Source organism: Talpa occidentalis, unplaced genomic scaffold (assembly GCF_014898055.3).
Source record: "Talpa occidentalis isolate TD23 unplaced genomic scaffold, MPIMG_talOcc4v2.1 talOcc4.12, whole genome shotgun sequence".
Classification (NCBI taxonomy): Eukaryota; Metazoa; Chordata; class Mammalia; order Eulipotyphla; family Talpidae; genus Talpa; species Talpa occidentalis.
This window is the reverse complement of record NW_023601212.1, coordinates 9,840,341-9,866,311: the sequence shown is the minus strand read 5'-3', so window position 1 is coordinate 9,866,311 and position 25,971 is coordinate 9,840,341. Positions and strand designations below refer to the sequence as shown.

The window sequence follows — 25,971 nt, the reverse complement described above, 5'->3', positions numbered from 1 at the left end:
TTTCCCTTGTAAATAAACCTTTTATTAACCTTTTGTGTATGCCTGTAGTGGAGTATTCATAAGTCCCTTTTAAGCTCCTGGGTGAGGACCCACAGCCAGGCAACCCATGTTTATATCAGGGATGCTCTGTAACAACGTTGCTAGTCCTTTGTTTGTGCTCTATGCAGCCTGCTAACCTGAGGCCTCTTCTGAAACCCCCCGTGGGAGCCAGCCCAAGTTGCCCACCTCCCCAGCAAACCCCAGCGTGGTCTTACCCTGCAAGGATGGCACCAAGATAGGCAATAAACCACTCCTTGGAGTTAAAGCCCAGGATGCCGACTCCGTGGAAGCGCCTCAAGCCCAGCTGGGAAGGCAAAAAACAAACAGATAAACTGAAAAGAAAAATAAGGAGATATTTTGTTTCCAGCTGAGGCCTGAACCTTGGGCTGTGTGAGAGCGGACACCAAAGCCCAATGAAGTCACATGGGAAAACGCCGGTATTGAGACCGACATCTGGGGCGTGATCTTTTTTGGATTATTGGGAGACTGGTTTGCTTTTCTCTATACAACACCCCTTTTGTTTATTGCTTATTGTGGTGAACTCTAGATAGTTCAGTTGTACCATTTTAACCAATTTTAAGTGTGCAGTTCAGTGTCGTTAAGTACAAACTTTCTAAGATTCCTAAACTGAAACTCTGTCCCATTAAACACTAACTCCCCTCTCCCAGCCCAGGGCACCCACCATCTAGTTCCTGTCTCTATGGATGTGACTCCTCTCAGGCCCTCCTGTAAGTGGAATCAACAGTATTTGTCCTTTTGTGTCTGACTTCATTCATGGAGCGTAAAGTCCCCCAGGTTCACCTATGGTGTAGTATGTATAAGAATTCCCTTCCTCTTTATGGCTGCATAATATTCCGTTGTCTCGGTGGACCACATTGTGTTTATCCACTAACCCATCAATAGGCACTTGGATTACTCCCACCTATTGGCATAAAGAAATGCTGCTGTGAACTTGGGTTTATGTACAAATAGCTGTTTGCGTTCTTGCTGTCAATTATTCTTAGCATATACACAGAAGTAGAATGGCAGGATCACATGATCCATGAGGTAATAAGTGTTGGTCATTTTGAATGACCACGTTGGAGCGTGGGATAAATATGATGCCACAGTAGCTAACTAATACATCACGATAGTATGCTAAGGGGAAAAGCCAGACGCCGAACTGTGAGTGTGGTATGTTAACGCACGTGTAAAAATAAGCACATGTAGGACCTCCCTGGTGGCGCAGTGGTTGAGCACTGGGTTGCGAAGCTGCCCGCAGCCTCTGCAGCACCGGTTCGGTCCCCAGCCATCAGTGAGGGTCCCACATAGCGCACAGACCTCTCCTGCCACCCGCTGCTCCCCTCAGCAGTGTGTTTTGTCAGACTGCCTGTTCTGTTCCCCGCTCTGGCTCTGGTGAATTCTCTCACCCTCCCGCACCTCTGACTGTACCCAGTGCTTGTATAAATAAATAAATAAATCTTTTTAAAAAAGAAAAAGAAAAAGAAGCACATGTAGAAATGATAGCCTATGCACACGTAATTATTTTCCAAATAGACACGACTTCCCCCATAAGAGAGGGATTAAAGATTGGAGGGAAAATGTTCACCAATTAACCTTTGTATCTCGTGGTGCCTTATATATGTTGTATCACATGCATGTATATGTTGCATCACATGCATGTATGTGTAGAATGAAAGAGGGAAGGAGAGGACAGAAGGGAGGGAGGGAAGAATCTTTTACCTTAATCAAAGCTCTTGCAGCCTTCCGACAAGCCTCATAGTATTGGCTGAAACTCAGAAGATCCCACTTTCCTTTCTTCTTTGATGCAAGGGCTGGATAAGCCCCAAATCGTTTCACTGACTGTTGGAAAAATTCAGGCACGGTCATCGGGACCTCGTGGCCTGGACCGTGTTTTGACAGCCTCAGAAGAACTTCCCTGTCTTGATGAACGGTCCACAGCCGGGGAGTAACTGCAAACAGTCAGCAAGGTTGGGTGGCAAATGTTTTTATTCGCTGCATTACTTGGGGGGGGGGGGTATCTTTTTGGACCTAAAGTGCTGAAAGTTGAGCGCCTCCCATTCTTGGGTGAAATCACATGATCCACACGCCTCTATTCCAGCTTCCTTTTCTTATTTTTCTCTCACCCCTTTCTCAACTATTTTATTATGAGAAAAAAATTTCAAGCGTACAAAACAGTTGAACAGACTGATTAGAAAATACCCTCTTACCACCTAGATTCCACACCTTCTAGCATTTCGCTGTATTTACTTTAGCACATCTCTGCCACCCTCCTCCATCCATCCATCACTCCATCTGATTTCTTGATGCATTTCAAAGTAAGCTGCTTCTGTCTGTCCCTTTCAACCTTGAAATTAGATCTGCACTGTGTTTATATGTGGTTCCGGGGCACGTAACCCACACATGTTTACCATCCTAGTGGAGAAGGGCTGATATCGATTCCTACGTGTTTCAAATAATACAAATGGATCTTTGAAGGAGCAAGTGGCTTGGCCAATGTCACGTAGCTAACAGATTTCAGTTCTCAGTTAGATAACCTGTCAACTGCTCACCTGTGACACCTCCATGCCTTAGCAGGTGTAGAAACACCCCCTCACCACCCACCCCCTCAGGTTCCAGCCCCTCAGCTAAGGAATGACCGAGTAATGACTCTTTAAGTCCAGATTATGAAAAACCTTGGCCAATTCAGTGTTCTCTTGCCCATAACCTACCATCTGTATCACTCATATCTACTTCAAGTTCCTCAGCCACCTCTTCTTGAGTTGTTGGGGATCAACCCTTCCAGGTCTGCAGAGATCATTCTTCACAGCACTGCAAGGCACAAAGCATGGACTTAGCAGGCCTGGCAAAAATGTCTCAGGACTGAGGTCAACTCCCACTCACTGGTCATGTCTGTCTACCATCTTGGGATCAATGAATCACTCTTGTCCTGGGCCTCAGAGTAGAGGAGAGTGATTCATAGGCCAGGCCATAAAGTCCAGTGGCCTTTCAGTCTGTGAGTTTCCAAGAGACTCTTAAATGGATAGAACGTAGGGACCAGGCCTTTATGTTCTCCTGTGGTTGAGAAAATATTTTGAAGTCTCCCAAGTAAAAGAAACTCTCAGAGGAGATTTCTCATCTGGCTTATTTGCCTTAAAGATACTAAGACAGGAAAATGCAAAAAAGAGAGTAAATCTTGCTATATTATTTCCCACATGGCAAAGCATACTAAAAACAGCAAAGCATACTAAAAACAAAACATCAATTACAAAGAAAATATGAGAAAACCCATCTAATAAAAATAGGGGAAACTCATCTGATAGATTGAGGTCTGATTTCCTTAATATGTAAAGAACTCTGATGAGTCAATAAAAAGACCAGTAACCCTGTGGGAAAATGGGCAAGGCATGAATAGACAGTTCTCTGAAAAGAAAAATTTTAATGACTTATAAAAGCAGGAAAACATGCCCCATCTCAGTCATGACAGAAATGCAATAGAAAATATTATGATGCAGTTTTTACTTATCAGATTAAGATAAGGGCGACTTTAAAATACATATGTCTGTGGGGAACCATTCTCATATCTTGTAATAAAAACAAATGCAGCCCCTTTGGAGGACATTTGTCAGTATGTACTCAGATGCAATATCACATTGTCATGAGCCCATCCACAGGGGCTTAACTTAGTTTGATTTCCAGTGTGTTAATTCTTAAGTAACATCCCTCTAAAAATTAACATAAATTAATAGTAATCATCATGGACTAAGTTGTTTCTCCCCCCCATTGATATGTTGAAGCCCTGACATACAATATGACAGTATTTGGAGTTGGGGTCCCTAGGAAGGTGATTAAGGTTAAATGAGGCATAAGGGTGAGGCCCTAAGTCAATAGGGCTAGTGAACTTATAGGAGGAGGAAAAGAAGCAGCGTCCTGCTTTCCCTCCGCCCTGTGAGGACACAGCAGGAAGGCAGACATCTGCAAACGAAAAAAGAGTCACCAGACTCCAACCCTGCTGATAACCTTGATCTTCGACTTCCAGTCTCTAGAACCAAGAGAAAATTAATTTCTATTAAGTCATCCTTTGTGTGATATTTTGCTATGGCAACCCTAAGCAGATTAATACAGTTATATAAATATTTAGAAGAATGTTGCTTAATAAGTTTTTAAATTTAAAAAATCCATCTTCCCAAACATTTAAACATTAGTCATTCACGTTTCCTTAATCAAATTCTCCTATCAAATTTGTGTAACTAAAAGCACAAATCCAAGTTCATTCCAATCAAAGATGTCGCCAGACATTTTCAGCTGTTCCTCTGGGGGCAAAATTGCTGTTTGACATTGATTAAAAGTGCTTCAGGGCCTCCCCTGGTGGCGCAGGCGGTTGAGAACTGTGCCGTTAAGCTGTCCACAGTCTCTGCAGCGCTGGATCGATCCTGGCCGACCCTCCAGGGTCTCACAAGGCGCAGCAGACCTCTCCTGTCTCACCCGCTGCTCCCCTCAACAGTGTATTTCGTCAGTCTCCCTGTTCTGTTCCCTGCTCTGTCTCTGGTGAATCCTCTCATCCTCCCGCACATCTGGCCTGTACCCCAGTTCTTGTATAAATAAATAAATAAATAAATCTTTAAAAAGAAAGAAAAAAAAGTGCTTCAGTGGTTTTCATAGAGGAAAATTGAATTTGTTCCTTCCAATGAACAATGTACATGATACAAGAAGTCAACGATTGCTCTAAATTCTAGATTTGCAGTAATGTTCTACAACACCAAATGTTTCTGTCAGAATCTGGCATGCAGCAGAGAAACCCTGATGATAATACTCTGGTGAATGAAACTCTACAATATTTACCCAGTTCTATACTAGCAGACGCTGGTTTTACATTTTAGTGAATACGGGTAGCTAGGATGGCACATTTGAAAATGAATTTGAATGAGTCTCAATGGAATTTATATATACAGAGTGTATCAGTCAGTAGAACAAAACAAGCCATCAAATACAACTTATCTAGATGAAGCTATAAACACAAAAGAAATATTCACCAATTATTTAAACTACATACAAAGGAAGGCCACCGCAGCTCTGTTTGAATAGCAGGAACTGGAGCAGATGTCAATATGCAGCAGTAGAGACTGGTAATTTAAGTTATGGAACGTCTATAGGGTGAAATATTCTAGAAAACACCAGAAATATTCTAGAAAAACACCAGAAATGTACACCCATGCTCAGCGCATCATTATTTACAATAGCAAAAAGGTGGAAACATCCAAACCTCCACCAGCGGATGAATGGTAAACACAATGTGTTCCATCCATACAATGGAATATTATTCGGCCATAAAAAGGGATGAAGCATCGATGTCTGCTACAACATGGATGAGTCTGGAACACATGATGCTGAGTGAAAGCAGCCAGACACGAAAGGTCACAGAGTGTATGATTCTGTTTATGTGAAATATCCAGAACAGGTGAATCCATGTAGCTCAAGAGCATGTTGAAGGTTTCCAGGGAGGGGGTAGTGGACAGTGACAATAATGAGAATAGGGTTTCCTTTTAAGCTGATAAAATGTTTTGTAGCTAAATAGAGGTGATGGTTGCACAAGATTGTAAATGTACTAAATGCTACCAAGTTGCTCACTTTAAAATGGTTAATTTTGGGCCTCCATGATGGTGCAGGGGTTAAAGTCTCAGCTACCAGGCCAGCAACAGCCACTGCAGCATGATTTCTTTCCCCGGTGAGGGTGCTGGCACATATGGCACAGCAGACCTCTCCTGTCTCCCCCACTGCTCCCCTCTCTCCAGTGTATTTCAGGGATTAGATCCACCTGTTCTGCTCCCTACTCTGTCTCTGTCTCTCACCCCCAACCCCCTGCACCTCTGGCCTACACCCCAGTTCTTCTATGCAAAAATAAATACATCTTTTTCAAAAATGGTTAATTTTATGTTTTATGAATCTTATCTCCATTAGGAAAAAGAATACCTGGAAGTTTACAGTTTCAAGGTAATGTATGCTCAAGGTTAGGGAATGTTCTCTAAGCCATAATGCTTAATTGAAAAAGCGAGGTGCAGGCTAACATATAAAAAAGGTGACCATTTGTGAGGGTGAATGGATATGTGGACAGATTTATGATTCAAAAAAAATTTCTGGTCTAAGCGCTTGTTTGAGGTCATTACCTCATTGGGAATAATAAAGCAAAATGCAAGCACTCTGGTCCCAAAGTTGACCACTGATGCCTGAGAATAGAAAGATGGATTGAGAGGTGAGATGTCTCAGATCATGATGTCCCCAGCACCTGTGGCCATTGGGAACCTGCCCTGGTCTCTTTCAAGCTGAACCGCCACCAGGAATCTTTCTTACATACTCATTGATGGGGGTAAGATTCATATAACACAAAATCAACCATTTTAAAGTGAGCAACTCAGTAGCATTTAGTACATTTACAATCTTGTGCAATCATCACTTCTATTTAGCTCCAAAACATTTCTACCACCTCAAAATGAAAGCCTGTTCTCAGTTTTGGGTCTCAGCCTTTCTCTTGGTGTTTCTTGAGCACCTGCTATAATTTCCTCTTTCAGTGAAAATCTTTAGCAAATAAGAAATGGAAGACATTTCCTTAACTCAGTCAAGTCTATCTACCACAAATATACAACAAATATCATAATAGCAGCAAACGCAGTGAACACTTCCCCATGAAGTCAGGAATAAGAGATATCAGCTCTCACTGCTGCTAGTCAGCATTGATCCAGAGGTTCTTAGCCAATGAAATAAGATAAGAAAAAAGAGAGCAAAAAGACTGGAAGAGACAACATTGTCATTTTGCAAATGACATGATTGATGACCCAAATTATCCAAATCAACTGAAAAGCTATTGGAAATAAAAATAGTTGCATAAAGTGACTAGATTAATGATTCATATTCAAAAAACCAATAACTTTCTTGTACCACAGCAGTCGCCAAATAGAAAATGCAACAGAAAAAGATACAGAGGGTCTAGTCCAAGTCCAAGATGTATGTCTGTGGTGAGTCCAACTCTTGGTGGAAGATGCTGCTGAATGAGAGAGGCTGAACCCTAAAGGACCCCACACCCCCTCCCCTATACTGGCACCTGCCTACTCTCCAGACGCTGTGGTTCTGCCCATCACAGCGAGGCTTTGGGAGCTGAGTCATCTGGTTGCTCAAGATGTTTTGTTCTTCCACAAAGATGACAAACAATTGACCCCTCCTGGAAAACTGAGCACTCACTGCTCCTTGTCACGGTCTGCCTGGATGGTGGGGGTGATGGAAGGCAGGAGGATGAGCTGTTTCCCTCCCGGACAGGCCTAATATCCCATTCGACCTTCCAGAACCTTCTGTCCCTGTCACCTCTTATGACATCACTAGCTCTCCCAGCCCCACCCCCCACCCCTGGAGTAAGCTGCTCCCAGGGCAGGAAAGTTACTTGTGTCTCTCCTTCTTTCATGGCGCATAAGCAGACATTCTCTCCTGCACGTGCTCCTGAAATTTATGTGTCGCCACAAACACTATGTTAGATGTCGGGGAAATAAAGGTGAGCAAAACCAGAGGAGGGGTCTGCTTAGGGAGACAGAGCAAAAGCTCCAATCATGCAAACAATTGGCAAATAATTATGCAGAAGGACCCCAGGTGTGTCGGGAGGGTTTGATCGCTGCGATCAGGAGGCTCCTTCATGTACATGGATGTGAAGGGCTCAGAAGAAACAAACAGAACAAATGAAAAATGGGCAGAGGAATTGAATATTTTCCCAAAAATGACATACAGATGGCCAGCGGGTCTGTGAAAGGCCCTCAATGTCACTGGCCTTCAGGGAAAGGCAAATCCAAACCACAGTGGCCACTGTCACTGGGTAAAGTCTCTAAAAACTGTCACTGGGTGAGAACTTCTCACAGGTTCTGGGTCTGGCCACCCAGGGCCTTTGGTGCAGCACAAAACAAGACAAAAACCAATTTATTCTAAGAACTAGCGGGATAGAGGTAGAGGTAGGGGTAGAGGGAGGAGGTCCACATAGCCAGAGATGGTGTTTAGGAGTTTCAGTCACAGAAGCTGGAAGGGGGTGGCAGAGGCCTGCTGCTGCTAAGGGCTTGCCCCTGGGGTGGCGTGGGTGGGACCGGGAGGGGAGGGGAGATGCGGGGAGGGCAGGAGTAGGAAGGAGTGGGGGGAAGGAATAGGGAGGGGTCGAGAGGGGATGTTGAGGTTAGGTGTGCTGGGGAAGGCGAGGGTGGGGCGGGTGGGGGAGGGGAGGAGAGGGTTGGGGAAGGGAAGGGTGTGAGGTCCTCCACCGGGGCCTGCGGGGCAGCCCTCCACAGCAGCTCTGATGAAAAAGAGCAAATCCACCTGCCTCTCTCCCTTTGAAAGGCTCTCTTCAAAAATGGCCCCTCAGCTCCACGCCCTTCCCAGCAGCCCCTCACTGAGGATGGCAGGGGCCGGGCTCAGACCTCAGCACTGCGCAGGGGTAAGTAAAATGGGTAAGTTGGTCAAAAGGTACAAACTTCCAGTTATAAAATAAGTCAGTCCTGGGAACATCATGCGAGAGGTGGTGACTATAGTTAATAACACTGTACCTCATAATTCTAAAAAAAATGAAGAAGGGTTTGAATCTCAGCTTTCGCACCAACCTGGGGCATTTGAAGCCACCCCTTCAAGTTCCTTTCCTGGGAATGGAATGATTCCACTCGAGGTTGTTAGAACAATCAGAAACCACACAAAAGCACTTGGGAGCTGATAGGCATTTGCGATTCGTAGTGCAGCCATGTGGGGCAGAGCTGTATCTTTCCAGGTGTCTACGAGAGATCTCAGAAGTTCTTATCACAAGAAAAAAATGTAACTACGTGTAGTGATAGCTATTAACTATATTTGATGTGGAGATGGTTGTGCAATGTATACAAAGATTGAATCACGCTGCACACCGGAAACTAATGTTATGGCCATTATAATCTCAATTATAATCTCATTGAAAAACATAACAAAGCAAGAAACAAATGCGCAAAGACAATACAGGCAGAAGGCTAGATTGGCTCACGGGGAGCTGATTTCGCGGTTCCCACTGCAGGCCAGTGAGGGGGTTTCCATTTTTTTGAATTTCTGCGAATCTATACCTTTTCTCGCAGCGCCCCCTGGTGGGACCTTCCCTCTCCCACAGGGGCCGTGAGCTCACGGCCAGCACCTTCTGGGGTCTCTGCACCTCCGGGCAGCAAAGATGGAGGCTATGACAGCAATGGGTTTTGTTTTTTTAGTTTATCCTTTTTTATTAAGGCAATATATACACATTGTTACTGGGTTGTTGCCTGAGTAGTAAAAAGATCAGAAAGGCTTGTAAGAACCTAACGATCTTCTGTCCCATGTCTACTAAGAATATCCTTCCCACAGAGCCAGCCATTACCAACACTACTTCCTCTGGTATAGCCTCAGTTTCACACATTATCTTTTGGCTTCCTGCTATGGCTTTGCTCTCTGATGGTTTCCTATGTGCGTTAATATTTTTCCCATTACGTTTGCCATAGTCCTACCAATACTTTTCCTCCACATCTGCTCAAACATAGAGGGCAAGGGATGGCAAACTACACCCGATCTGGCGCTCGCCAGGTGCTTTTATAAAGTGTCTTTGGCTTTCTCCACACTATATGGAATTTGCTTTGGGCTAACACATACTTTTCCTCCACATCTGCTCAAACATAGAGGGCAAGGGATGTCAAACTACACCCGATCTGGCCCTCCCCAGGTGCTTTTATAAAGTCTCACTGGCGCACACATACCCTCCTGTGCTGTTGCTCTGGCTGCTTATATGCTGTAACTGCTGCACTGCTTAGTCGGGACAGACAGCATATGAAACCATGGATCCAAATCTCTCTGCCCTACACCAGAAAGTTTGCCAACCTCTGACACAGAGAATCTTGATCTCTGAGCCTTCTGTCTTCCCAGTTCAAATCTTTCAACCTGGTTGTTCTTTATATCAGGACCGTAGCTGCATCCAAAGAGTCAGCATTCTCTCCTTGTCTGTTTCATTCTCCTAACATGTAGTGCTCCAGGGTTTGCAAAGATACTGTGCTAGGTTGAATAGCTTCCTCCCCAATAGTCACATCCACTTACAATCTCACAATATGACCTCATTTGGAAATAAAATCTGTGTAGTTGGAATTAGATAAGTTAAGATGAGGTCACACTGGCTATGGGTGGGCCCTAAATTGGGGAGAGACAAACTCACAGGGAACCAGTAGGGGGTTCCTGCTGGGGACAGCTGCAAAGATGCCCAAGTCCCCATCTTTATGTATCAGATTCTTCTGTCAATATGCAGCTGGTGTGCCCTTTTGGTGGAGACCGTGCCAACAGCTGAGTGACAACTCAAACAATACAAGCACATCCTGAAAATGAAGGCATCGTGATGATTTGAAATGCCTGGTAAAATGTTTAACTGGATATGAAATCCATTCACATTATTTTCAAGCTTATCTTTGTCAATGAACAAAAAGAAAGAGAGTGAAATGTAACTTCACTCAGATTGGGGAAGGGTCTATAAAAAGTGATTTTTAATTTCCTATCACCTGTCAAATACCATCTTGCCTGCTGTAATTTTAGGATGATGTGCAAAAATGCCTATCAGAATTTTGAGGAAATTGAAAACAAGCCAAATGCCCATCAACAAGAGAAGGGATAGATAGGCACAGTACTCAACAGCTAAAATAAAGAATGAAGAAATGCTGCACTCCGTGATATGAATCACCTCACAGAATAATATTATACAAAAGAAGTTAGACACAGAAGAGTACATTCTGTATAATTTCGTCAATGTGAAGTTCGAGAATAAGCAAAATAAATGTGGTGCTAGAAGTAAGAGTGATGGGTAGTGGTATTCTATATTAAAAATTAGATATTGGGCCTCCCCGGTGGTGCAGCAGCTGAGCGCTGGGTTGCGAAGCTGCCCGCAGCCTCTGCAGCGCCTGTTTGATCCCCGGCCAACAGGTGAGGGTCCCATATGGCGCGCAGACCTCTCCTGCCGCCCGCTGCTCCCCTCAGCAGTGTACTTCGGTCCTTCTGCCTGTTCTGCTCCCTGCTCTGGCTCTGGTGAATTCTCTCACCCTCCCGCGCTTCTGACTGTACCCAGTGCTTGTATAAATAAATAAATAAATCTTTAAAAAAAAAAAAAACTAGATATTTTTTGACCTAGGTGTAGATGGTGACAGTTCAGACATATGTAAAAGGTAATACATATGTATTTTTTTTACTTTGATGTATGTGATAGTTCAATAAAAGGGAAAAATATCATGGAAATATTTATAAGCATTTCATAACATTAAAAAGGCATTTGAAGAGACCATTAGCTAAAGTTCTCAATCAGAAGTTGTTTATGGTGCTATAAGCATACGTTAATTTAAAAAGTCATAATCATGCAAAAAAGTTCATGTTTTTATTAAAATTTTGAAAAATAATTTATGGGGAAATTTAATGAAATAAATGGATATTATTTTCTGCATGCACCTTGCAGAAGCCCTGGACCAGGGATTTTTCAAGGCTGAGTTTCATATTTTATTCCATACCTTTGTATTTGTTAATATATTTTTTAAAGATTTATTCATTTATGATTACAAGAACTGGGGTACAAGCCAGAGGTATGGGAGGTGAGAGGACTCACCAGAGACAGAGCAGGGAACAGAACAGGCAGATAGACCGAAGTACACTGCTGAGGGGAGCAGCAGGTGAATCAAGAGAGGTCTGCTGCACCATGTGGGTATCTCCCTGGCCGGGGATCAAACTCACACTGCAGACAACTTCACAGCACTGTTCCCAACCCCCTGCACCCCAGGGAGGCCCTGTATTTGTTAATATTTTTATTGCTTATCCTCTAATAGCATAAGAATTGAGAGAGCAGCTTCTTTCCCTTCTACTTGTCCATTTCATAAGCTGAAAGTTTCAAATAAACCAGAATCCACCATAGCCTTAACAATTTTAGGAAATTTCTTCTGTCTGTGTTTAAAGCCCAGGGCATATGTTCAAAGTCCCTTCAGTGGATCCATTAAATACTTGGTGGTGGACAGAAGGAACTCATGTTTTTCCACTTCACCTCTGCAGGGTGGACTGCCTTTAGAATGAAAAGTGAGTATTCTGGAACCACAGAGGTCTGGAAAAGCAATGACACAAACAGAGATGTGCATAAAAAAATGCTGAGTGAGAAATGCCAAATCCACACGGCCAACTCCTTCCGTAAATCCATTTGCATAGTTTATGATATTTCATATTCTTTCTCCTATTTGGGATTTTCTCTGATTAATGATGACAGTGGCAAAGTTCATCTGGTAACATGGATGTGTCCTTAATAAAGACGAGGCTGTTCTGGGGCTGGTGGCCCTGTGGAGTGGTGCTAGAGTGTGGGGCAGCACCCTAAAAAGTATCAAAGCCACTGAATGTCATGTGTGGGTCTTGACCAGGCAGTGCCCGTTCGCCGTTACAACCAGAGTGGCTGCACTGAGGCTAAGACTCAAGCATTCTGAGTTTCATTCTTTTTTTTTTTTAATAAATTTTATTTTTATATTCCCCATACAATTGCAACCCCCTTTTTTTGACCCCAATCCCTCCCCTCCCCGCCCCCTCCCCCCTATAGAGTGTCTCTGGTTCATAGTTGTTTGTTGATTTTGATTTTCACTTTCTTATAGTTATTCATTTTCCTGGTCCCTTATTTAGGTTTTCTAGATTCCTGCTATGAGTGAGACCATCCGGTATTTTTCTTTTTCTTTCTGGCTTATTTCGCTGAGCATGATCCCTTCCAGTGCCATCCATGTTGCTGCAAATGGCATGTGTTTATCTTTTTTGATTGCTGAGTAATATTCCATGGTGTATATGTACCACATCTTCTTGATCCAGTCATCTATTTTGGGCATTTGGGTTGTTTCCAAAGCTTAGCTATTGTAAATAGTGCTGCTATAAACATAGGGGTGCAGGTGCTCTTTGGAATGGATGTTCTGTGTCCTTTGGGTAAATACCTAGGAGTGGAATTGCTGGATCCTATGAAAGCTCTATGTTTAGTAGGTCCAGAAATCTCCACACAGCTCTCCATGGTGGTTGGACCAGTTACAATAACAAAAACAAAGAGAAACCCCACCGACTGGGAGAACATTTTTGCATACAACACTAATGATAAAGGACTGAGCTTCATTCTTGTAAAGCGACCAGCAAGATGGCTTGCCAGTTTCTGTGGCTGAATTCTTTCTCTTCCTGCTTTAACAAAAACAACAAAACCTTTCCTTCTCCTTCCTCTCTTTCATTTCGCTCTCATTCTCCTGTTTCTCTTTTCCCTCTTTCCTTTTCCTTTCATTTGCAGTCGATATAAAACATAGGCACAGCCATTCTAATCCCCCACTGCCTGGTTGCCTAGAAGTGGTTAATACATTTGGCTGAAAAAAATGGGATTAAAAAAAATGTGTTTGACGTGTATTCAGCCTGCCCCTTCCAAGGCTGTCCGAGGTCACAACAGTTTGCTATGGAAATGATTCGGTGTTGCCGAAAAATGTGGCAGTGGATGGCGAGAAAACCATGAGAAAAATAAAGATCTTGGGGGCACACAGGTGCTTTCCACACAAAATCCACTATTCAGCAGCCCCATCATCATGGAAATTGTCTTTTTATGCTACCCTCACACTCAGATCTGTGCCAGATAAGTGGTTCTTAAAATTGTCGACCAATGCATAAATGGCTTTACAGTTCTAATAGCACTGGTTAATTAACAGTTATTAGTTAAATAAAAACAGTCAATTAGGAAAGAGCCTGTCCAGGAGGAAGAAAAAAGTTTTAATACCCACTGGGGGTAAATCCTCTCAAGGAGATTTGGAAAGCTCCCAGAGGCATGTATTTTTGTACCATTCTTATACTCAAACTCTTTTTTCAGTGGTCCTGTGGTTTACTGCCTAATTCTTCCCTTGAAAACATATAGTTAAATTTTTTTTGTTCCATTTTATTTTATATTTAGTAGAATATACCTTTTCATTTTACTGTGCTTTGGGTGGTTGACAAAACATTGACTAGAAAAGTATGTTTGCTCTTGGAAAATATACACAAAACATACAGATATATGGATGGTCAGAAAAGAGTGACAGGATAGATAACGAGAAGCTAAGCCTGTTATACCACCTATGAATATTTTTAGTTTATACTTACGATTTTTTTCCATGAATATTCTCTGCATGGACAGGAATGGACAAAAGATCCCCGAGAAGATGTACTCCAGGATAGAGGCTAAGCACATGTGTGTCCGAGCAGACTTCCTGGGTTCAAATCCTAGCTCTGCAACTTACTAGCTAGGCAAGAGGCAGAACTCTTCTGTATCCCCAAGTGGGTACGCAGCCTCTAAGATGCCCCCCAATAAGATGATTCCTGATGATCCCTATTTCCTTGTATTCACACCCTTATATAATTTCACCCTCGAGTATGTACTGGACTTACTGTTTCTCTTCTAAAATGTTGTTAGATGTCAACATGGAATGTCAAAATCAATGAGTTGTCATCTCCACTGAGATTAGGTTATAAAAAGATGGTGGCTTCTGTATTGAGTGTGTGTGAGAAGCCATCTGCTTTGTCTTAAGGACACTCATGCAACTTGTTGAAAAGCCCATTTGTTGAGGAGGAGAAATCTGCTAACATCCAGTAGAACACGAGCATGCTGACAACCACATGAGTGAGTTTACAAATGACTCCTCTCCCATCGGGAGTTGCTGACCAGGGCCTGTGGAATTTTAGTTCAAGATCTACCACAAAACATTTTGTTGGTTGACACTACATTGTTTGCTTAAAACTTTGTTAAAAGAGTATCTGATGTTAAGTGTTCCCACCACAATTTTAGAAAGAAATTCAGGAAGGAAGGGAAGGAAGTAGGAAGAGGGGGAAAGAGAGAATGGAAGAGAGAGAGGACAAATATGTGAATATTTCCATGCCTGAGCTGACACTGTCTACCCCAGCTGACAGCTTGTATTGTGCATTTAAAATTTTGTATTTTTCTGCAAATCGAAACTACAATGAGATACCATCTCACACCAGTGAGAATGGCACATATTAAAAAACTAGCAACAACAAATGTTGGCGAGGGTGTGGAGAAAAAGGAACTCTCCTGCACTGCTGGTGGGAGTGCAAACTGGTCCAACCACTATGGAGAGCTGTGTGGAGATTTCTGGACCTACTAAACATAGAGCTTCCATAGGATCCAGCAATTCCACTCCTAGGTATTTACCCAAAGGACACAGAAACATCAATTCCAAAGAGCACCTGCACCCCTATGTTTACAGCAGCACTGTTTACAATAGCTAAGCTTTGGAAACAACCCAAATGCCCAAAAATAGATGACTGGATCAGGAAGATGTGGTACATATACTCCATGGAATATTACTCAGCAATCAAAAAAGATAAACACATGCCATTTGCAGCAACATGGATGGCGCTGGAAGGGATCATGCTCAGCGAAATAAGCCAGAAAGAAAAAGAAAAATACCGGATGGTCTCACTCATAGCAGGAATCTAGAAAACCTAAATAAGGGACCAGGAAAAACAATAACTATAGGAAAGAAAAAATCAAAATCAACAAACAACTGTGAACCAGAGACACACAATGGGGGGGGGCGGGGAAAGGAGAGATTGGGGTCAAAATAAGGGGATTGCAATTGTATGGGGAATATAAAAATAAAATTTTTTAAATAAAATAAAATAAAATTTTGTATTTTTCATGTTAAGTGTCCTTACTATAACAAAAAACGAAAAGGAAAAATAGGTAAATCTTTGCCCCATAGAGCCTTCAGATGAGACTGCATCCCAACTTGCCCACAACTGCATGAATGACAGACCTTGAGCTAGAAACACCCAGTTAGGTGGCACCAGATTCCTAAGTCACAGAAACTATCTCAGATAAAGAATAGTTGTTCTTTAAATTGCTCAATTTAGGGACAATTTGTTTCACAATACTAGATAACTACTCTACTCGGTCCCCTTATTTGTAAAATAAGGCTAATAATGCAAGTTATTGGGAAGATGAAATGAGTTAATGTTGAGAAATGATGGAAAAATTACCCAGCACATAGTAAGCACTTAATAAGTATTATTGTGTTTTTATTTTTTTAATTATTTAACTCTTATTTTTTTCTGTTTTGTTTTTTGTCATATATTTTTACATCATTGTAAATTTTTATTTTTACATCATTGTTCATTTTTAAACATTATTTGCTTCCCCCCACCCGTGTAGTCCCCATAGCATTTCCTTCACCAATACACCTGTGCACCATCACCTCAGTCCCCTGTGCTCCTCCCTCCCTCCCTTTGATTCCTCTCCCTCCCCTTCAGGATGTCTCTGATATAGAATTGTTTGTTTTGCTTTGTTGTGTTTTGTACTGTTATTATTTTTTTACACTGATGTCTTATTTGGTTCCCCTATATTCCTGCTATAAGTGAAACCATCCGATATTTTTTTTTTCCTTCTGGCTTATTTCACTGAGCATAATTCCTTCTAGCTCCATCCACATTGCTGTGAATGGCATGAGTTTATCTTTTTTTTTTTATTGCTGAATAACATTCCATTGTGTATATATACCACATCTTCTTGATACAGTCATCTATTTTGGGGTATTTGAGTAATGTGTTTTTAAATAAAGGGCAGTGTAGCTATATATCAGTTAATGATGGGGACATAGTCTGAGAATTTGTCTATTGGCTGATTTTGTCGTTGTGCAAAATGTCAGTGTAATTATACAAACCTGAATGGTACAGCCTACTACATACCTAAGTACAGCCCATTGGCACCACTGTCATGTATTCAGTCCATCGTTGACAAGAGTGTTGGTGATTTACACGTGACTGTATGTGTGTGCGTGTATAAGTTGATCCTCTTTTGACACATATCCTCCTCTAAAAATACAAATGGGAAAGCACTACAGACATTGTTCTGCACTTATCTTATTGCTGAATGCAAAGATCATAGCAATTTTTCTACATCTGCCCATGTAAATTCATCTCATTCTTTTTCATGGGTGTATAATATTCTATTGTTTAGTTGAATGCTACTTTATTTAATCAGTCATTTATGATGACTGACTTGTGATATTCCCATTTTTTTTTATTCATTTTGTCTTAATGCCCCATCTTAAATTGTCCTTATTCATGGACTGTTCAAGGTGGAAGGGAGCCATCTTTGGAATTTTTTGGTGCTGAGGTTTCAAACTGTGGTTCTGTCCAAGTTCTCTGTGGTGTTCCTGTCTTTAATCATAATTGTTCTCTTCATTAATCTGACCCCAAACTTGAGCCTACAGATACCTAATTCAGTGTCTGCTCCATACCTCACAAGCCTTCCAAGGGAACAGATCCTAAACTCTGTCATGGGATAATTTGAGGCAAAGAAATTCATATGACAGACAACTCTTTGGGAATACATCAGGGAATTATTAGGATAATTCCTAATAGTAAAATGCATTTCCCAAGGTAAAGGGTGTTAATAGGTGTTAAAAAGGGGAAATAGAACATGCTGCTAAATAGGTTTGGGAAAAGCAGTTAAACAGGATTAACTAGATTCATTTACTAATAATAGGAACGTCTCCTGGGTGCTTTCAGTATCCCAAGCACAGTACAGAGCTCATCCTAATTAATCCTCCTGACAATCCCATGAGTTGTTTATTAATTGAAAACCATGTTTGCAGAAGAGGAAATTATGATTATAGGGCCACATGACTTGCCCAAGAGCAGGAAGCTAGCTTGCAGCAGATCCTAATCAAGTTTGAACAATTTCAGAACCTGTGACCACAATTTTGACATGGTTGCAGAACTTCTCAGGGTCTTTAATAAGCTGTTGGGCCTCTTCATCACTTGGTTGCTGAGCCCCTTTTTAACCAACTGTCTGGTTTGCTCAGGGCTGAAGTGATTCCTGGAGATATGGAAATTTCCATTTTTTAAAAAACACTAAAATCATCCTGTATAATTCATACAACATCACCTTCATCATATCAAAGTGCGGAATTCGGTGTTTTTAGATAAACTGCTGTGCAACCATCCCCAAATTTAATTCCAGAACATTTTCATCATTCCAAAAAGAAACAGTGTCCCCACCAGTGTCACCCCACACCCCTCCCCAGCCCCTGGCACCACAAACCCACTCTCTGTCTCTGTGGCTGTGCCTGTTCTGGGAATTTCTCTTCAGTGGACACCCACGCAGTGTTACCTTTTGATCTGGCTTCTCTCCCTGGGCGTCAGGTGTTCAAAGCCCCTCCACTTGGTAGCAGCTGTCAGACCCTCCCTCCTCTTCATGACTGATTAATATTCCATGGTAAACACACCATATTTTGTTTATCTGTTCATCTGTCGGTGGGCATTTGGGTCATTTCCACTTTCAGTTGCTGGGTGTCATGCTCCTCCAAACATTCATTTGTGGGCAAGTTTTTGTGGGGAGAAATGTGTCTGACGCTTTGGGGTGTAAACCTAGTTACAGTGACGTGTGGCCTCATGACGGGAATACGTCCCAAGGAACATGTGGTCCGGGGCTTTCCTCCTCGTGTGAGCGCCCGGCCTGTCATCACACACACCTGGACGGTGCAGCCACCGCCCGGGGGTGGACGGCGCGGTCTTTTGGGACCCCAGCTGGGCTGCCGCTCATCGCCAAGCAACGCCTGATGGTAGAATCTTGCTGGGTCCTTGGTAACCCTGTTTAACTTTTTGAGGAGACCTGGTCTTTCGCTTTCAACAGGGAGAGAGTTCCAAGGAAACCGGTTGAGGCGTCCCCGTCCTGGGAAGGATGGCTCCTGACGTCGCTTGCTCTGTGGCCTTCATAAGAGGGTAAAGCAAAATCAAAGCCAGATTCTCCTCCTGTTCACCTCCTTCCCTCCACTGCAGCCCAGATTTTCTGGTTCTGTTACCTCCTTTTCTTCAAACTCTGGCTCTGTCATTTCCCTGCACACTGTGTCCTACACTCCACCTCCCCAAATTGGAGTGGCTTCTTCAACCAGGTGAAGCTTTCTCTCTGGGATGGATGGAATTGGAATCCATTAAAGGAACTTTTAGTGGGAACAGAAATTCATCAGACTCCTCCCCTTCTGCCCCTGGTGTTCTTTGTCAGCCGGGACCAGGACTTCTTTAATAAGGGGTTACCTGGGTCAGGATAGGGGGTGCAGTGACAGAACAGAGCAGGGGTCCTGAACTGAAATTTCTTGCAGAAATCCAGACCTGTTTCCGCCTACCCTAACGTCATTTAACATCATATAACCTTTTATAAAGTGAGAAATCTTGACATTACAATGAGGGGTAGGAGTGGGGGGCCGTCCAGGGCTCTGTGGAGCTGCAATCCTGCTCCCCACCCACTGGATACCAGCAGTAATCCTCAGCTGCGCTTACTGAAAATGTCCCCAACATCGCCAGGTGTCCCCTACAGGGCAAAGTCACTCATGGTTAAAAACCTCTGCTCTAGAGGACGGGGGTCTGTGGGAGTCGACAGGAAAGGTCCTCGCCTTATTGCAACATCCTTAGACTGGCAGTCCCCGGAGCAGCAACACCAGGAAAGCAAATGAAGCAAAATGCAAAACTGAAACTTCAACCAGGACACCAAGACAGGAAGGTTATGGGAGTCTTCTAGTGAGGCGCCAGCTGATGGGTAGGTGTTCAGAGGAAATCACCCAGAAACATTCCCAGTTCTAAAGTCTGCTCCTTGCTGTGAAGGTATGGAAGTGGGAGAGTGGACATAGACAGGAACTTCTTAAGAGAATGTCTCAGCAGAGAACTTCCCTGGGGCCAGAGGAGTCTGATTGTCCCTCCCACTAATCCAGTTGGGGGAGGAATTCAGCGTACACCCCATCTCTGCTGAGACCCCTGAGAAGCGGGGTGGATGAGATGCCACAGAGGCGCCCTGGGCAGCTATCTGCTTCCTGCCAGAAACATAGGGCCAGAGATGGGTTTCTTGTCTGTTTTGGCACTTGAGCAAATGCAAGTTGCTGCAAAATCAGGATAGGCTTGCAAATGCTTGACGTGTTTGCAAAGAGGCATGTGTTTCTCAGGGACTAGACTGGCTTGTGAATAGGCTTGCTGGCAGGGGGAAGCTGGGAGAGCTTAGATCTTATCCTTAAGCCTATGCTGGCTCTCCTCCTCAGAAGACAAGAGGTGGTTCCTGAATTCCTGAAGACTAGGCGAACAGGAAGTGATGGTCACTTGGTACTTCGTGTATTTGGCCAGGTAAAAGGAATTGCAGATGCTAGACCAAGGTGTTGGGGGGGGGGTGAGGAGGGAGCTTTGCCAGGTCTCCTGCTATTGGTCTAATGCTCTGTTGTCGCCATCTTGAAATTCTTAATTTTTAAACATAAAACCTTCTGCACCATGGTCTGATCGAGGCAGGGTGCAGTTCAGTATTCCATCTTTGCCTCCTTCTTCCAGGGGCTAAGCAAGAAGAGCTGAAATGTGCGGCAGTGTTAGACAGCCATGGAAAGCAGGTCTGTGTGTGGAGTGTTGTAAAGTTGTGGGTTCCTGCTAAACTTCCCAGGTGGTTCCCTTTCAACTTAACAGCTAAGGGTAATTGGATTTCCTTAGGAAAGTGACAGGCAGGCTCCCCACCCAGTCCTGCCTTCTCTATCAAGGAACTGTCACTCAACCAGCCTAAACTTTCTGCTTACTAACATCAAACTGAAATATCTTACTGTATAGAGTCATCTTGGTTATAATGCCATAGGTGCTTTCCTGAAAAACTAATGCCTTGGGCAAAATTATGCAAGAAACACAGGGCTTGTGGTAAAATGGAAATTAGGGTAACAATACTCAAACACTTCTTTAGTGGATTACACACTTAAAAAAAGGAACTTCATTAAGGTGGTAGCAGGGTTTTTAAAATAACAACTTTATTGAGATATGATACTCATACTGTGAAATTAGTCCTTTTAAAGTATATAATTTGGTGGTTTTTTGAGTATGCACAAAGTTGTGCAGTATGACCACAACCAATTTCAGAACATTTTTATCATCCCCCAAATGAAACCTCTTACACTTTAGCATCTACTTCCTGTTCTCCTGTTTCAGCTCCCGGCAGACGCCAGCCAACTTCCTGTCTCTGTGGATTTTCCTGTTCTGAACATTTTATGTAAATGGAATCATACAATAGGTGACTGTGTGTGACTGGCATCTTTCATTGGGCATCATGTTTTTCAAGGTCATTCATGTTGTGGCACGTATCAATCCTCTATCCCTTTTTATTGCTCAGTAATATTCCATTGTATAGATTCACCCTATTTTTTCACCCATTGATTCATGGGTATTTGAATTGTTTCTACTTTGGTTATGATGACTAATGCCACAATTAAAATGTGTGTGTTTTTTTTTTTTCATTTCTCTGGGGGTACTTAGGAGTAAAATTGCTGGGTCTTAAGATCATTCTACGGTTAACTTTTGGACAAATGCCAGACTGTTTACTGTAAATGATCGCACCATTTTATATTCCCACTAGCAGTGTAACAGGGTTCTTATTTCTCCAAATCCTTGCCAATTCTTGTTATTATCTGTCTTTTTTTTTAAATTATAGTCATCCTCAAGAATGACTCAAGTTTATAGTCATCCTCAAGAAATTATAGTCATCCTCAAGTTTATATATATATATAAACTCTTGCCTCTGGGGACAACATGGATGGAACCGGATGATCCTAAGAAAATTAAGTCAGGAGGAGAAAGACAAAGAGCAGATGATTTTACTCATATGTGGAATATAAAGAAACAAAACAAATGGACAGACAAAACCAAACCAAACCAATCCTTAGAAATCTGACTATAGAATCGAGGGCCCCAGAGGGGGAGGATATGGACTAGGAAAGGGGGGAGGGGCCCCCATAGACTATGTGAAAGACTGTGGTTGCCCTGGGTTGAAGGTGGTGTGGTAAAACACATCTGAGGAGGTGTGAACCTATACATGTGAGTCATACATAGTATTGTCAGACAATACGCAATTTAAAAAAATTACAAGTATAAATAAATAAAAGCCTAACAGTTTCTATTGTAAAAAATATAACTAATGAAGAATTTGATGTTAATTCTTAGTTAAGCATTTAGTAGAATTCATCAGTGCAACTCTCTAGTTCTGGGCTTTTTTCATGGGAAGTTTTTTGATTATTAATTCAATTTTACTTGTTATTGGTCCACTTATTTTCTTTTTCTTCCAGTTTGTGTCTCTGGGTTTGTAGTTTGTGTCTTTCCAGGAATTTGTCATTTTCACCTAGGAAATCTAATTTGTCAGCATAACCATCTTTCATACTATTGTTTTGCCATCATTTCTATCTCTGTAAAGCTGGTTGTAATGTCCCTTTTCATTCCTGACTTCAATAATTTGATCTTTTTAATCTTGCTTAATCTAGTTAAAGATTTGTCCATTTTATTGACATTTTCAATGAACTAACTTGTGGTTTTGATAATTCTATTGACCTTTCTATTCCTTATTTCATTTATTCTTACCCTAGTCTTTATTATTTTCTTCCTTCTGCTACCTTCAGGTTTACTTTACCCTTACTTTCCAGTTTCTGAGGGTGAAAGTTTAGATTATTGATTTTAATCTTTCTCTAACATGGATTAGAGCTATACATTTTCCTCTACTTTAGCTACATCCTATAAGTTTTGGGTGCTGTTTCATTTGCATTTTTCTCACAATATTTTCTAATTTGCCTCGTGATTTCTTCGAGATCTCAGTTTTACATTGTCAAACGGTTAAGAAATACACAGTTACTACTATAACTATAGCACCTAGTTGGGACAAATTCTGTTTTCAAAACAGGAGTTGTAGGACAATGGACTGTACAAAGTGGTTAAAAGACACCTCCCTTGGAACCCTAAAACTTGATCCCTCACTTTCCCACAACCAGCTCATGAGAATGTTCTCCAAAATGTTCACCAGGGGCCTCCCTGGTGGTGCAAGGGTTAAGACTCAATCTATGAAGTTGTCTGCAGCCACTGCAGCATGAGTTCGATTCCTGGCTAACCAGGGAGCTACCCACATGGCGCTGTAGACATCTCCTGAATCACCTGCTGCTCCCCTCAGCAGTATATTTCAGTCAGTCTGCCTGTTCTGTTCCCCGCTTTGTCTCTGCGCATCTGGCCTGTACCCCAGCTCTTGTATGCATAAATAAATAAATCTTTAAAAATAAAATGTACTTCCAATCCACCCACTCATCTCCAACTCTACTACCAGGTATCTAATCCAAGCCACCATACTACTAGTTCAGGATAACTGTAGCCAGTTCCCAAGATCTCGCTATGTCTTTCTGTCCCTTACAATCTATACTCCATGAAGTGAGTCACTTGAGCTTTTAAAAACACAAATTGGGTCACATCTCCCACCATCCCCCCACCCACCTTAAAACTCTTCAGTGTTTTCCCAACATGATAACGACCTTTTTCCATGGCCTCTGAAGCCTCAAATGAAATAACCCCCTCCATTCTGTGAGTCACCACCCCCCTTTAGCCCCTCCCTATTCATTGGGCTCCAGCCTCACCCAAGGATCTGTTTTCTGTTTCTTCAACACCGGTTTCCATCTTGGGGACTTTGAATTCCTGAATTTTTCTTCCTTTCTTCCTCATCATCCCAACCTTAGATGTTACCTCAGAGAGGCCTGTGGTGATCAACTCTTCCTACTTTGTACAGGAATTTCCCAGTTTTAGCACTGAAAGTTGCAGGGTCTGAAAAACCCATGGTTTCAGGACAACCAGGATTGTTGGTCACCCTTGAGAGACCATCCCTCGCTGTCATAGCTAAAATAAGACCCACCTCGAGCTATTACAACATCACTTTTCCTGTACATGTGGCAATTGTGTCCTTGGTACCTAGAATGGTTCCTGGCAAATAGTGGGCACATAATAAATATTTTGGACTAAATTAATAACTGATTCTTGCAGTCCTAAATTTAAGATTTTGTCACATGAAAATATCTGCAGGAAGCGACCCCTTTAGAAGGTGATAGAATCAGGTTAACAAGTCACCATCAATGTTTCAATGAAAATAAGAAAGAAAAAAAAAGAGAGGATTACCCAAGTATCATCATATCATCAACATTTTTTTTTCATTACTTATGTATTTGTGTGGACTGGACCTTGGAGTAAAATATATTTCCTACTCTGTGTTGTGGTAAAAAATATTTGAAAACCACCCCCTGAGTGGCTAGGCTAGGGGATTTGGGCCAGATTGCTAGGGTTTGAAGCCCTTACAAGTGTTTGAGGCAAATTCATTCATTCATTCCTGGCTTCAGTCCTCTGATCTATAAGATGGGGATAATGCATGGAACATTTCTCATGAGGTGCTTGTGAAATTTAACTAAGTTAACATGTATAAACTACTGCAATGACTTTTTGGGCACATAAGAACAATTTACTACGATTACTTGTTGAATTAATCAATAAGTGAATGGGAGTGAGGGCTAATCTTCCTTTGAATTGGTTCTGCCTGCGTTTCCCCAACCAAGCTTTTTCTTCTAGTGTTCTATAACAATGTTTACTTATTGATTCTGATTATTGCCAATGTCCCTCTCACAACATGCTAGCACATGACCAAGGGGCAACTTAGGGACACCAAACTGTTTAGGGGTGTATACTTTAATGTGCTCTAGCCATGCATGTACACAAAGGCAAAGAAAGCACACTCTTAGTGTGAAACACCTTTAATGAATTAGTATGTATAGAATAAGAAAGGATTTTCCTAATAGCTTCCCAATAAAACACCCCAAGTTACAGGTCAGCCTAAAACAGAACTGCTGAGGCCTGAAATGCCACAAATCCAAGGAATCCTCCAGCAGAGAACCACAGAAAGGGGTGGCTTGGATTGGAGATATACAAAAATATGAAAGAAGATAGCAGGTGCAATTGTTTTTGCCAAGGACAATCTCCCTACTTATCTCTCACTCATGTGCCTTTCTGAAGTGTCTCAGGGTATCTGTCCTCACGTGTCTCTTTTCAAGTCCCCCTAAGTCTCTGGGTGCAAGTCCAAGTCAGAGAAGCAAGAGTGCAAGAGTCCACTTGCCTTCTGTATTATGTAGTTTCACTATACATAGTGAAGCCACTCAGCTCTGACCCTAGTTCCCAGTAGCTCCCCCATTCAAGAAGCCAGGTTCATGGCATAACGGGACCTATAATCCAAGATGGCTGCATGTAAATAGGTGTGTGGAAAATGGCACCTCCCTTTCATGAAGGTGTATCTGTAATAAAGGCTCTATGCTGGTCCTGTTTTTGTCTTATTTATAGCTGAAGGTGAGGGGGGGTTACTGGGAAGGGAAATGGGAAGGAAAATGGCTGTAAACATTTTCTGTGAAGGGCTACATAGTAAATATTTTGTCAGTTCATTTTTTATGAAACAACTAAGTCCTTGTATCTAGGCAGTGTTCCAATAAAACTTTATTTACAAACACATGCAGGTAGGAATATGGCCCATAGGCCAGTTTGCCCATACTAAAAAAAGTTGAAGATAATGCATGCCATAAAAGAAAACAACGTTAAAATTTATTTATATTACAAATGAGTCTTCTCTTGCCTTTTTTAAAACCATTAAGATACTTTTAAAATTCTCAACTTGGCGGGCCATGAAAAAGAGGCAGCGGGCCGGAGTTGGCCCACAGGCCCTAGTTTGCTGCTCACGAACTCAGTCTGTGCCCGATGCCCGGTGATCATCTACGGACTGAACCAGCGCCCCTCCCGGGACGCCCCAAACTCGGCCTTGTCGCACCCAAGTCACCAGCCCGCGCCCCGCGCGCCTCGCGCTCGCCAACCCGCCGAGCAGCGCGCGCCAGCAGCAGAGCCCGCCCCTCTTTCGCTGTGATTGGCCAGGAACCGCCCCTCTCTGACAGGCATCTCTGGCAATCAATTGGACGCCGCTGGGCTGGGAGCCCCGCCCCCTTCGCGCCCGTTGGAGGCGGGCGTGGGCGGGCCGTTGGGGGGGCGGGGCGTGGAACCTGGTAACCGTTGCCGATAACAACGCCCCGCCCGTCGCTGCGGGCGGGC

The 25,971-nt window shown here is 42.7% G+C and overlaps 1 protein-coding gene and 2 long non-coding RNA genes across 7 annotated transcripts in view; 2 read left to right on the top strand and 1 right to left on the bottom strand.

Moving 5' to 3' along the window:
* The window catches only part of LOC119240623 (long-chain-fatty-acid--CoA ligase ACSBG2-like), a 28,338-nt gene extending 20,968 nt beyond the window's left edge, over positions 1–7,370 (bottom strand). For 3 of the 5 annotated variants that reach the window (XM_037505186.2, XM_037505190.1, XM_037505191.2), the window contains exons 1-4: positions 7,115–7,370; positions 2,751–2,850; positions 1,762–1,991; positions 255–343 (exon numbers count right to left, since the gene is read on the bottom strand). In XM_037505186.2, the coding sequence (XP_037361083.1) occupies positions 255–343; positions 1,762–1,991; positions 2,751–2,766 (335 nt within the window). In that variant the 5' untranslated portion in view covers positions 2,767–2,850; positions 7,115–7,370. Of the gene's footprint in view, positions 1–254; positions 344–1,761; positions 1,992–2,750; positions 2,851–5,071; positions 5,142–6,992; positions 7,086–7,114 lie in introns of those variants that run through there. The other 2 variants (XM_037505188.2, XM_037505187.2) reach the window with 2 other exon arrangements.
* A 16-nt stretch (positions 7,371–7,386) lies between these two features.
* Positions 7,387–10,851, top strand: LOC119240624 (uncharacterized). The gene is made up of 3 exons (XR_005124152.2): positions 7,387–7,555; positions 8,380–8,476; positions 10,597–10,851. It is a non-coding gene; the product is annotated as an uncharacterized LOC119240624 (long non-coding RNA).
* Positions 10,852–20,168: 9,317 nt separating this feature from the next.
* Positions 20,169–21,119, top strand: LOC129145458 (uncharacterized). The gene is made up of 3 exons (XR_008551012.1): positions 20,169–20,193; positions 20,392–20,447; positions 21,028–21,119. It is a non-coding gene; the product is annotated as an uncharacterized LOC129145458 (long non-coding RNA).
* Positions 21,120–25,971: the final 4,852 nt, after the last annotated feature.